Source organism: Onychostoma macrolepis, chromosome 15 (assembly GCF_012432095.1).
Source record: "Onychostoma macrolepis isolate SWU-2019 chromosome 15, ASM1243209v1, whole genome shotgun sequence".
Classification (NCBI taxonomy): Eukaryota; Metazoa; Chordata; class Actinopteri; order Cypriniformes; family Cyprinidae; genus Onychostoma; species Onychostoma macrolepis.
Genome location: NC_081169.1, coordinates 27,835,244 through 27,848,278, shown reverse-complemented (window position 1 = coordinate 27,848,278; position 13,035 = coordinate 27,835,244). Strand labels below are relative to the sequence as shown.

Here is a 13,035-nt window from a genome sequence, read left to right as displayed (position 1 = left end):
TTGCAATTTTTGTTTACATTTTCCCCGCCACAGAATAAAAAAATGAAAAGGTAATTGCGACTTTTTAACAATTCTGATTTTTTCTAACAACTATGAGTTTATATCTCACAATTCTGAGAAGTTAGAAAATAGATATAGAACTACTTTTTCCAACACAGTATAAAAAATACAAAAATCTTTCCTTTTTTAAGAGACATCAAAGTTGAATACAGCTGGTATGATATGAAAGACCTGCGCAATATAACTTCAAATTGACTGATTTAGCAATACATATGTCTTGTTTGTATAATGCAAGACTAGGATGTGGTTTTAAAATAGATCAGCACAGTTTTTATAGAAAAGCACTTTACAAAAACTGAAGGTAGGCTACCATGGTATATAGCCTATGAATGATTGCCATATTCAAAAGTCATGGTACTCCAATGCACTGTAGCCTATTTAGTATTGTATATGAGATTACCAATATAACATGCCAGAAGCCTCTAAAATACTTATTTACCACGGTATTCAGGTGGCAGCCATAGATAGGCCTGTGGTACTTTTTGTAAGTCACCTCTTCAGATTCCAGTTGCACAACACAGTTGTGTCCAAATTTGTGAAAGCATATAATTATCCGCCGCACTAATCATTATATTCTTCCGCGTGTGTGTCATTTCCTGTTTACATGAAGGAGAGTTTAAGTAAAGTTTCGCTGAAGGGTTTTTTGCGCCCTTTCTCCGAATTCTACTACATCAAAGGCTTGGCTCATGAATATTAATTACGTGACGGAACGTTCAGCGGCCGTTAGAATTGCGTGGTTAGGATGTCAACCAAATAACGTCAGGGTTACCTGATTAATATTTAAAGCGTTTTTTGAATATTTATGAGGAGGCGGAGTCCGGCGCTCAAGACAGAAAGAAATAAACGGAGGCGCGACGGCGCGAGGAGGAACACTGACGCTCGCGGAAGACACGCGTCTCTACCTGCGTATCTGAAGAATTAGAGCTGCTTGTCCAGGTTAGTGGAGCATACTGCAGCTTATTTTTCACCTCATAGACTGTCCAGGTTAGTTTATGCTTAAATCAGGCGTCTGTTACTGCTGTTGTAATTCCTAGATGTTATTATTGATCTAAGGATACTAACATATGAAGGATGTGGAGGTTGACTTGTTTTTGAGCTGTTGACTTTCAGTTCTAGACCCCCGTCCCTATTTGTGTTCAGACTGAGTTTTAAAGCCTATAATTAAACACAGTTGCTGAAAGCTGCTATAAAAAGTTTACTGCGGTCATCGGAAGACAACGCTGTATTCACGCAGTTCACAGAAAACACATTAAACCAGTTAAACTGTCATCGGAGGTAAACCGGACCAGATCAGATGAGCTCAGCTGTCATAAGACCAACATCAAATTAGACCTGCAGGGGTCAGTTGGATAAACTTAGCCTCTATGTGTCTTAACAGAGGTGTCAAGTAACGAAGTACAAATACTTCGTTACCTTACTTAAGTAGAAATTTGGGGTATCTATACTTTACTGGAGTAATTATTTTTCAGCCGACTTTTTACTTCTACTCCTTACATTTTCACGCCATTATCTGTACTTTCTACTCCTTACATTTTAAAAATATTTCATTTCGGCTTGTCATCGTTCAAAAAAAAACCTATCCAGATAAATCGCGCCATCCGGATAGAGTGAATTTGATTGTGGTTGGATGAGAAGTATAAACATATACCATTCCGACACCCTATTGGTTTGTATGCGATCCATCGCACCTGTACATGACGCAAATCACGTCACAAGCAAGGACTCTGGGGTCGTTACTCAAAAAATATTATTTCTTAAAAGTTATTATTTCTCCACTACTGGCTCGTTTATCAAACTGGTGCTTTCTCTTCGTCCTCCGCAAATTAAGCTACAGTAAGTAGTTTGGTAGAGAGACGTTTGAATAAATTAGCGTTTGCGATTGACAATGTTGTGATAAGTAGGCTATACTAACTTTGTAACTCGTTACCCCCAACACTGGACACAGCAGACGTATGTAGCCAAGTACGAAGATGTCCTTCTCAGAGACTCAAGAAGAGAACTGAGCGGAATGTAACTGATGTAGATTACCCTGTTGTTGTACATACAGCATTGAGTCCAAAGTGTTTGTTACATCTTCTAGTTAAATGTGACATTGTTGCCATTAGCTATAGAATGAGCATAGTACAAACCAGGACGGTATCAGATTGAGTTTATTAATCACTTGGATTAATCATTAATTTTGACAGCACTAATGTTTATTGTATATAGACAGGGGTGCACATAAGTGGTCCGCATGCGCGACCAAAATTAAAAATGCGCTGCGTAAATAAGTTTTGACAGCGCTTTTGTGTACCGACATGGTTGACCATTTTAGATCGACAAACTGTACTGTATAAGATTTCTATCCAAACTGAAAGCATAATCTAGGCTACCTGCTGCCGTTTTCAAAGCAAAACTGTCTGTGACATTTCATACACTGACGCAATTCCATCAGCAGCGCTAAACCCGGAAGCGCATAATACTTACTTGCCGGCAACCCGCCAAAATAAAAGCTCGCTGATTTTACGTTTGAAAATGATGAAATTTAAAATAAAAATAAAAATAAAAATAATGATGATAATAAAAAATATTAACATTTTATTTTTAGGTTTACTATGAAATAATTGCATTTGTATTATCACACTTGATTATTTAGTTTATTTTTTTTAGTTTAATTTATATATATATATATATATATATATATATATATATATATAAACAAAAAATAAATAAATAAATGAAGTGCAATAATATTATTATCACTATTATTAATTAATGTTTTTATAGTTATAGTTTATGGGTCACACTACATGCCATGGCCTGTGTGAGGACCAAACCAAATCTCCAGGTTCTCATATGAGAACCAGGCTGAAAAACGTATGTGCACCCCTGTATATAGACAACCATACAAGGGTAATTGTTACTAAGCCTGCCCTGGGTACAGCAATTTTTTGTCCGTTGCCCTCACAGATTCCTGCAGCTAAGCTTGGGTGTACATTTACATTCCAATAAAGGTTAATGATGACATTCCTCTGAAGTTTGACTTTTGCACCATTACAATACTTATAGGCAACTAGTCATCATATCTTCCGCTCCATGAAACACGTTAATGCTCAGTAGTACACATATATGGTTCTTTAATGTATTTGCATTGTACTAAAATGCGTTCATTTTTAATGGGCATGTATGCGGCTGAAACAGGTAGCCTAGTGCAACCCAAATTTTTCAACATTAACATTTTAATATAACATTATAGTCATTATGGCCTTTAGAAAATGTTTTTTGAGGAGGTGGGTAGTGCACAATAGGCCCCTGTGGCGCGCCTAAGCTTTTATCCTTAATGGCATTTTTCCCTTACATTACTTTTACTTTTATACTTTAAGTAGTTTTGAAACCAGTACTTTTACACTTTTACTTGAGTAAAAAGCTTGAGTTGATACTTCAACTTCTACAGAAGTCTTTTTAAACCCTAGTATCTATACTTCTACCTGAGTAATGAATGTGAATACTTTTGACACCAGTGTGACCAGCTAGGAGTTGAAAAAGTGGTAATAAGTCTTACTTTTTGGATTTAAATTAGAACAATCTACCCTTTTATGTAACTGACTTTACGAAGTCATGACCAGTCTTGAAGAAGAGGAAGAAAAAATAGATGACTGACTTTTAAAACCAGTCTAAGCAGTTTATGCAACTGGCACCTGTTTAACAGTGAACATTCTGGCAAGGTTCTCTCAAAGTTATATTAACATTAACAGAATGTTTATTCAAAGTCATCTTTGTTTTTTAATAACATTCTTAAAACATTCGAAAAAAAACAACAAAAACATTGTTCATGGGAATTGTTTCGGAATGTTTAGAGAACATTTAAAAGTAACGTTACCATAATGTTTGAAAATGATAAAATTGAATGTTTGCACAACCAACCAACCAAACGTTTTTAAAACATGTAAAAACGTGGGCTTTTTGAGCATTTAGAGAACATTTAGAAATAATGTTTTCATAACTTGAATGTTAGAAAATCGTTCTTAAACATGTTTTTGTAACCCTTTCGAGTCAAACATTGGACTAAATCAGTTCTGTTTTGAAGGTTTATGAAGGGTTGTGTGCTTAATATGTTTTAATGTGCTGTAAATGGTCATAATATTTGTCAGGAATGATAGTTATGCTAAACACTCATAGCTGTGAAATGCACTAGTGAATTATTGATCACAACGGTCTGTTGACAATATGTCAGTAGAGTGATATGATATTATGGAGTGATTTTAAACCATACTAAGCAGTCACATTTTCTGTTCCTTTCTTAATTGCACTTAAATAATCACTGGAGATATCTTCTGCAGTACTGTGTTCATCATACACGCGTGCGCGCGCGCACACACACACACACACACACACACACACACAGACAGACGTTTACTTGGATATCAAAATGTGGACACTGCATTGGCTACTATAACCTAGCCAAGTCCATTTCCACCATGGAATAAAAAATAAACAAGGTAATTGCAACTTTTCATCTCTAAATTCAGACTTTTTCTTCTCATATTTCTGAGTTTATCTAACAATTCTGACTTTTTTCCTCCATCACAGTTCTGAGAAAAGTCTAAATCGTGAAATACAAACTCAAAAATCTGAGAAAAAAAATCAGAATTGTGAGAATAAAATAAATAATAATAGAATAAAATAAAAAGTTACGATGTAAAATAATAACAATTAAAAAGAATAAAAAGTTTTATTTCATGGTTGAAACAAAAAAAAAAAAAACAGAATTACAAGATGTGAACTCAGAATTTGGAGAAAATAATTTTAGAATCTTGAGATGAAAAATTGGAATTGGAAAAAAAAGTTTATATCTTGCAAATTAGACTTTTTTTTTTTTTTTCTCAGAATTGAAATTCTAAGAGAAGGTTTTGGTAGATTTTTATCAGGTTTTTGTGCTTCTGGTTACAAATTTGTCCCCAAAATGTGGTTAAGTAGACACACATGCTCACACACACACACACACACACTCACTATCCTTAATCAAATAAATTCCTGAGCCGCAGGGCTGTGTGACGGGAAACAGAATAGCTCAGGAGTGTGTGAGTGTGTGTGCACAGATCCAAGAGACCCGAGGATTGTGGAAATGTGTTTTGCTTGGAGCCGTTCTTTACTCAAGAAACACTTGTGCAAAAAAAAAAAGTTTGTGTCCTGGAAAATCGCTGTGCTTTGGAGAATACTGATTAGATCGAGATCTCCGAGAAAATCCGAGATCTCAGAGAGAAGCAAGTATTTGTGTTGTGCTTTGTGTAAATGTTATCATGTAAGGTTTGAACCTGGAATACCTTGAGACATTTTACTATGATTCCCATTGAGGGATTTCTTTGGGTCAGAAAAGACTTTGGGCTTAAAATCATCAAATTTAAATGTGTATTTGTTTTGAATATGTTATGCTGTCTCCCTTAAAGGCAACACTAGCAGAACTGCAATAGTAATATACAGTTAACAAACATATTATGAAATATTATATTATGAAATAACAAATTATGAAAATCCATGTGTAATAAAAGCGAAAAGCCAGTGTAATAAAGTGGTTTTGCATGGTGTTCTTAGGCTCAGAGACAAGAATGTGTGTTGCCATTTGAAGTGTGCATTTTATAGGCCTAATCGTTTTTTTTCTCTTAAATATGACCCTTTAAAGTCAACATAAAGTAACCAATTGAGTAATTGTTTGCATGATGAAATGTATGTATATACATTCATATACAGTACTGTAGTGTATATAGTCATTTTTATAATAAAAATATACAGAAATGTGTATTTAAAAATTTTTTTTTATAAATGATAAAAATCTCTCTTTTGTGTATATATACATTTTTATACAAAAAAAGTTATAAATGTCTATCTTGACACATTTTTATGTATGTGTAAAAGTAATTTCAGAGGTGCAGCATGGTATTCAATTTTTTTTTTTTTTTATTCTTTTTTGATTAAATAAGGCAAAATATTTTTTCTTTGGAATAACATGCTCTGTTGAATTGTTAACAATAAGGCATGTATGTATTAGGAAAGTAAATACACCATTTTGATTTCATTTTACTTTTAGTTTTTCAAACAGCACACAACTTTTGTTTGTAATCCACAAGCAATAAAATGCTTAAAAATAATGAAACACATTCATAAAAAGAATAAAAGCATCACCCCATCTCTGTTCTTCAGGTGAGCTGCCTGTGTGTCCCTCATGATGTTTGTGGCGTTGCAGCTGTGTGTGTTGGTGGCTGTTTGTTCTCTGAGCGTTTCGGCGTCTCAGTCCTCGTCTTACGGAGAGCGAGGCTCTGATCTCGGCCTGCAGGTGTTTTTGCATGTGGTCCAGGACAAACCGCAGGAGAATGTGGTCCTGTCACCTCACGGCGTGGCCTCCATCCTGGGCATGCTGCTCCCGGGGGCCCACGGGGACACTCGCCGCCAGCTGCTCACGGGCCTCAAATACAAGAAGACAGGTGTGTGTTTGCTCTGGTTTCATTTGCAGGACTTGTGCATTAAAATGCTCAAAAAATAGGAATCTCAAGTCTGTAAATGACATCTAGAAACTGATTCTGCTCTCAGGTCCTTATAAGATGTTGCGGAAGTTGCATAAGGCCTTGACGACCAAATCCAACGCTGATATTGTGACGATTGCCAATGCGCTGTTCCCCAACGAGGGCTTCAGCATGAAGGACGATTTCCTGACAGCCAACAGGGAGAACTTCATGTGTGAGAGTCAAACCATTGACTACAGCGACCCAGAGCAGGCTGCAGAAACCATTAATGAATGGGTGAAGAACAGCACCAAAGGTATGCATCTGATACACTTACCTCTAACCTGCATTCATTGAAAGGGATTTTTACAATACAATATCTTTTGAAATGTCATATTTATCCTTGAATAAGCTCTTAGCCCTGAGAGCTTTAATTTTTTTATATTAAATGTATAACTTGTAGAATATTTATATTAATAGTATAATAATGTAATAGGCACTTTCCATGAATAGTCTACAAACTGGGTTACCATTATTATTTTTTAAAGCATTAGAAGCACAAATCTTTTGAACTGTTTTTGTGGTAAAGAAATATTTGTAATCTTAAATTTTTGGAATAATTAAAAATTCCAAATTATTAAAAGAAAAAAATAATTTTCTTCAATTTATAGGATGTTTATCAATAACTAAAAAAAACATTTGGTTAAAATATACAAACATTATTTATTTGTTTAATTACTTATTAACTTTTAATTATTAATCTTAAAAATATTTTTTAAATGTTATAAGAAAAAATATTTTCTTAACTATAGGAAGTAGAGGTTTTCAATAACAAAAATTCTGTTTGTTTTATATTTATTTATTAATTATTAAACTTAATTGCTAATCTTAAAATCATTTTCCACATTATTATAAGAAAAATAAACTCTTTAATTAATAGAAATTAGAAGTTTATCAATAACTAAAAACAACATTTCGTTCCAGTATACAAATGTAATTTGTATAAAATATTTGTAATATATTTCATATTTACTATATTTTTAGTATAAAAGTTATATAAGAAAACAATAATTTCCTTTCATTTATTGGAAGTTTGTCAATAACTGAAAAATTACAAACTATTTATTTATTTATTTATTACAAAATCACTCAAATCAGGGTTATAAACTGTATACACTTTATTTATTTATTTTAATTAATTTTTTTGCAAAATCTCATACAAAATTAGCACAAAACAAGACTGATATTTATATTTATTTTGACCTCATGATGTTGTCCTTTCATTGACAATTTGTTGGAAAAAGTGGCCTTATTTAGTATTCTATTTGTGTGAAGTGGCAACTAGTTATAATATGAATATTGTATAAATGTATGTAATATTAATATATACAACCTACTGTGTTTTTTCTTTATCAGGCCAAATTCCCAGTCTTGTCAAGGCAGATATGTTCAGTTCGTTTATGACTCGGTTGGTGGCTGTAAATTCCATTTACTTCAAAGGCCTTTGGAAGTCCCGTTTCCAAGCCCAGAACACCAAACCCAGAAGCTTTACTGCAGGAGATGGAAAGACATACAAAGTTCCCATGATGTCCCAACTCTCTGTCTTTAGCATAGGTGAGATCTCCTCGCAGATTGCATCAGATATTACACTCACACACATTCAGAACTGTTGAGTAATGAAAGATTTTCCCGCCACGTGATTCACGCCATTGCCTGGCTGTGTGTGGAACTGTTTTCCAGACACGGCGATGCAATAAAAACGTGGCTACTTTTTAAATCGCTGGGAACGCTGGAGTATTTTAACTTTACAATTCCTCATAACCCAGCAGATGGGAATAAAATAGTGTAAAATGTGAATTAATTGAATTCTAATGCAAACGCCAGGAGTGTCTGGCCATCACCAGAAGGATTTAATCCATGAAAACGCAATAAACTGCTGTTTTACTAGTTTTGATATAAGCACTTTACGAGCAGATTAAAGTGTTTTATAGTCCGTACGAAAGGACCGCATTTCTAAAGTTCACAGGGGTGACTGGGACATGATCCACACACACATGTGTTGGGTATTGGTTTTTGAGGAACGTTCATATACAGTATGACTAATATAAACTAATATTTAATAGTTAAGTGTGCCATTTGACTCTTTACTAGCTGCATAAATTTTTGTTTTCATTCTCTCTGCAGGTCAAGCAAGCACTCCAGAAGGTTTGAAGTATACAGTGATCGAGCTGCCGTATCACGGCAACAGCATGAGCATGTTTATTGCGTTGCCGTCAGAAGAGACCTCGCCCCTGTCAGCCGTCTTGCCGCACATCTCCACAGTGACCGTCCAAAGCTGGACCAAACTGCTGGTCCAGAGGAGGATGCGCCTCCTGATGCCAAAGTGAGATTCATGTCCTTAGCGTTATCCTTTAATATTCACTTTCTTTTTTCCCTCTAAATCAGTCAGCATCTTTTGGATGATGCAGTGTTATTTTAGAATTAATATATAGAATGAATTAATATAGTATTATTATCATATTTATTCATATTTAGTCGATATTAAATATTAATATGGACTAATATTAATATGTATATATATTTAGTTGAATATTATGTCAAAATTGAAAGTCAAAAAATTGTCATTTTGTCATAAATATGACTTTTTATCTAATTTTGGTCATACTTTTTATCTCATAATTTTGACTAATTATAATTATGACTTAATTTGTCATCGTTTTGACTGTCATAATTGTGACTTGTTTTCTCATAATTATGATATAGTATGTCATAATTATAATTTTGTCTATCTGATAATTGTGAATTATTATTTAATCATTTTGACTATGTAATAATGACTTGTATCTCATATGCCATAATGGTAACTTTTTATCTCATAATTATAATTTAGTATGTTATAATTATAACAGTTCTGACTTAATATATCATCATTTGGAATTTTTATGTAATAATGACACTTGTATCTCATAATTTTGACTTTTTGTGATAAGTATGAGATCATCTTATAATTATGACTCAGTATGTCAAAATTGTGACTTTGTATCTCATAATTACGATTTAGTACGTCATAATTAACTTTTCATTTCATTATGAAATGTGTGTTTCATAATGACTTAGTATCTCATAATTTTGACTTTTTGTCATAATTATGATACAATCTTGTAATTATGACTCAGTATATTGTAATTTTGACTTGTTACTCACATTATTATGACTTTTATTTCATTTCAGTTGTATTTCAATTACCAAAAAATGGGTTAGGATTTGAATAGTTTTAGTTTCAGTTAACAATAATACAGTTAGTTAACAATACCATACTGGTATGATCTCTAGTGAGTCTCGTTTGCCGGTCAAGCATCACTCATGGTTTCTTCTCCGAATAGATTCACAGCTGAGCAGGAGGTGGATTTGGAGGATCCTCTCGCAGCGATGGGAATCAAAGACCTCTTCATTCAGAACAAAGCTGATTTCAGACACCTGAGTGAGTGACAGCTGTCAGTCATGTGCAGCATTTTCTTCATAAGTTCGTTTTACGTGCATATGTTTGTGTTTGACCGAATGATATGGTTGGCTGTTGACTGTGAACTTCAGCCGCATGAATCACGTCTCTCGGTGAAGTGTGAATATGAGTCAGAGTGACTCTGTTAGTGCTCTGGTCACCACCCAGAGACGCTCCCAGCTCCGCACAGCTCCAGATGATCTCTGAGGAGATAATTCTCCTCAAAGCCTGTGCTTTATTACCGTAATTCATGCTGTTAAGCCACAAACTTTAACCTGAATTGCAGCGAGCACTGAATCACTGTGCATTTCACTTTAAACGATAAAGAAACCTCACAGTTCACCCAGAAATGAAATCTATCATCATTTACTCAACCACACGTTGTTATCTATTCAGTGGAACACAAAAGGAGAATTGTTTCCATGCAAAGACTGTCTTTCAGGCTCCAAACAGGATCAAAAGTATCATAAAAGCTCTTTTTGGAGCTTGACAGGCATGTTCAGTATGAAATGTCATTGTATAGAGAACGGAAGGAAGTCATTTGGGTTTGGACTGTGACAGCAGGATGAGTAAAGGATGACAGAATGTTTATTTTTAGGGAAAGATCACTTTTACAGGATTTAAAGCCTTTCACATTCTTAAATCTTGATTTTTGGCTGTTAGAAAAGCTGAATTAGTTTAGCAAAGGCAGAAGTTCCCTGTTATGGAAGCCCATGTCCGCCACATAAGAAAGAAATTATGGTTTGATAGATCATAATTATGACATAAAGTCGACATTATGAGATATGAAGTACAATTATGTATTAGAAATCTATTTATTTTTTACATAATTGACAATTTTGATTTTAGATTTTATCTCATAATTTTGACTCGTGTCAATATTTTAACTTTATTTGTCATAATTATGACTTTTTAATAATTATAATATATATAATAATTTTGAATTCGTATCATAGTCTTACCTTTATCACATGATTTACCTCATCTTTTTGACTTATGTCATAATTAGTGACTTGGTATGCTGTAAATTTGACTTATCTCATAAAATCTCATATTTATGACTTAGTATTTCATAAGTACAGCTTTTTGACATAATTGTGCTGTTTTATCTCATAATTATGACAAAATCAGAACTGTCATACTATCTCATAATTTGTTTAGTATGTCATCATTTTGAGTTTATGTAAAAAAAAAAAAAAAACGGGTTTATCTCATAATTATGACTTAATATCACATATTTTAATTATGACTTTGTATGCCATCATTTTGACTTATGTCATTTGACTTATGGTAATTTTAAATCTCATAACTATGACTGCATTGTAATTTAGATTTTTATCTCATAATTACGATTTAATATACTAAGTCATAATTTTAAGATAAAAATCAAAATAATGAAAAAAGTCATAATTATGAAATGACATAATTTTGATCGTCATAATTGTGACTTTGATATTATAATTATGATTTACCAGAGCATGATTATTTTTTCTTATGTTGTGGAAATGGGCTTCCATACAATGTTGAGAGAATCAACCTGGAAAATCAGAAAATGCCAAAAGAATGACTATCTGTGGAAAAATGTTAGAAAATAATGAGAGGGGCAAATATAAAGACATACCAGAGTATAGAGAGCACATATACACTAAATGAAGATTCATATCAACTAGAGGAAGGAAGGAAGAGGTTTTGCAAGCAATGTAGGCCATAGCATATGAGAAATACCATCAGAAACCAGACCTGCGGCTCTGGTGGTCCCTCGTGTGGCAGTCTGATGTAATGACATGCGTTTAGTGTATGAATGAAGCCCACTCTGTGTACTTCTGTGTGCTAAAGCTAAATGCTGTAAGTAAAGACTTGTGTGTTTGTGTGCGTAACAGGTTCAGAGTCTGTCTATGTGTCCAAAGCACTTCAGAAAGCCAAGATAGAGGTCAATGAGGATGGAACCAAAGCCTCTGCCGCCACCAGTACGTTACTGTCACATGATTCCTCTGTTTTTAAGTTGTTAGTAACTCTCAATCATTGGATGTCCAGCAAGACCCTTCATCTGTGCTCATGATCCTAATATGCATGTGCTATCTCTCTCAATTCAGCTGCAATCTTGCACGCCCGATCTTCTCCTCCGTGGGTGACCGTGGACAGACCGTTCCTGTTTCTCATCCGACACAATCCCACAGGTACACACACGTCCAGTCTACAGGCCTTTTATTGGTTTATGAAACCGTAATATTAAAATGTTCCTGATATGAAATGCATCTCAAATTTGGTCTCGCTCTCTTCTCAGGAACTATTTTGTTTGCTGGCCAGATCAACAAACCTTGAGCCAGAGATCAGAGGAGATTCGATCAGCTGTCCACACACACACACACACACACACACACACACACACACACACACATACATACATACATACATACATACATACATACAGACAGATGAATATATTTAACTTTTGTCTCGGATTGCGTGTTCTTTACCCCCTCAATTTCTCAAGTGTCTTTTTAACCTCATTTTGGCTTTGTCTTTTATTATCTTTATATACTTGAGGAACATTTTATAAGATTTTATACATGGTTTATAATTGGTCTAAAGCAAGTCTTTCTCACAATATGTGTGCAACTGAAATGCTGAGAATGCTAACTTTTTTTTCCTTAATAAAATGTCAGTTCATTTGTCACATTAATGATGTATTTTCCTGCATTGAGTCTTATTTTATTAAATAAGGTACTTAAACTGTTTTTTTTTTTTCTAACTCAAAGAAAACCTTTGTTGTTTATTTAATAAAATATATTCAAGTTAGCTGCTTTGGAAGATTCATTTTTTATGTTTGATTAATGTTATATTACATTAAAACCAATACAACAAGAAAAATGTTTTAATAGATGTTTCTTAAAAGACAATGATACTAATTTACTTATATAGCACATTTCATTCACAATTATTAAAAAGTGATAAAAGGTTCATAACAAATATATATATATATATATATATATATATATA

General features: G+C 33.7%; 1 protein-coding gene across 1 annotated transcript; it reads left to right on the top strand.

Moving 5' to 3' along the window:
* Positions 1-839: 839 nt before the first annotated feature.
* On the top strand, positions 840-12,834 carry serpine2 (serpin peptidase inhibitor, clade E (nexin, plasminogen activator inhibitor type 1), member 2). The gene is made up of 9 exons (XM_058745171.1): positions 840-996; positions 6,238-6,518; positions 6,625-6,852; positions 7,953-8,150; positions 8,721-8,919; positions 9,920-10,017; positions 11,916-12,002; positions 12,129-12,212; positions 12,320-12,834. Exons 2-9 carry the CDS (start codon positions 6,260-6,262, stop codon positions 12,355-12,357), a joined length of 1,191 nt encoding a protein of 396 aa, XP_058601154.1. The 5' UTR covers positions 840-996; positions 6,238-6,259; the 3' UTR covers positions 12,358-12,834.
* The last annotated feature ends 201 nt before the right edge of the window (positions 12,835-13,035 follow it).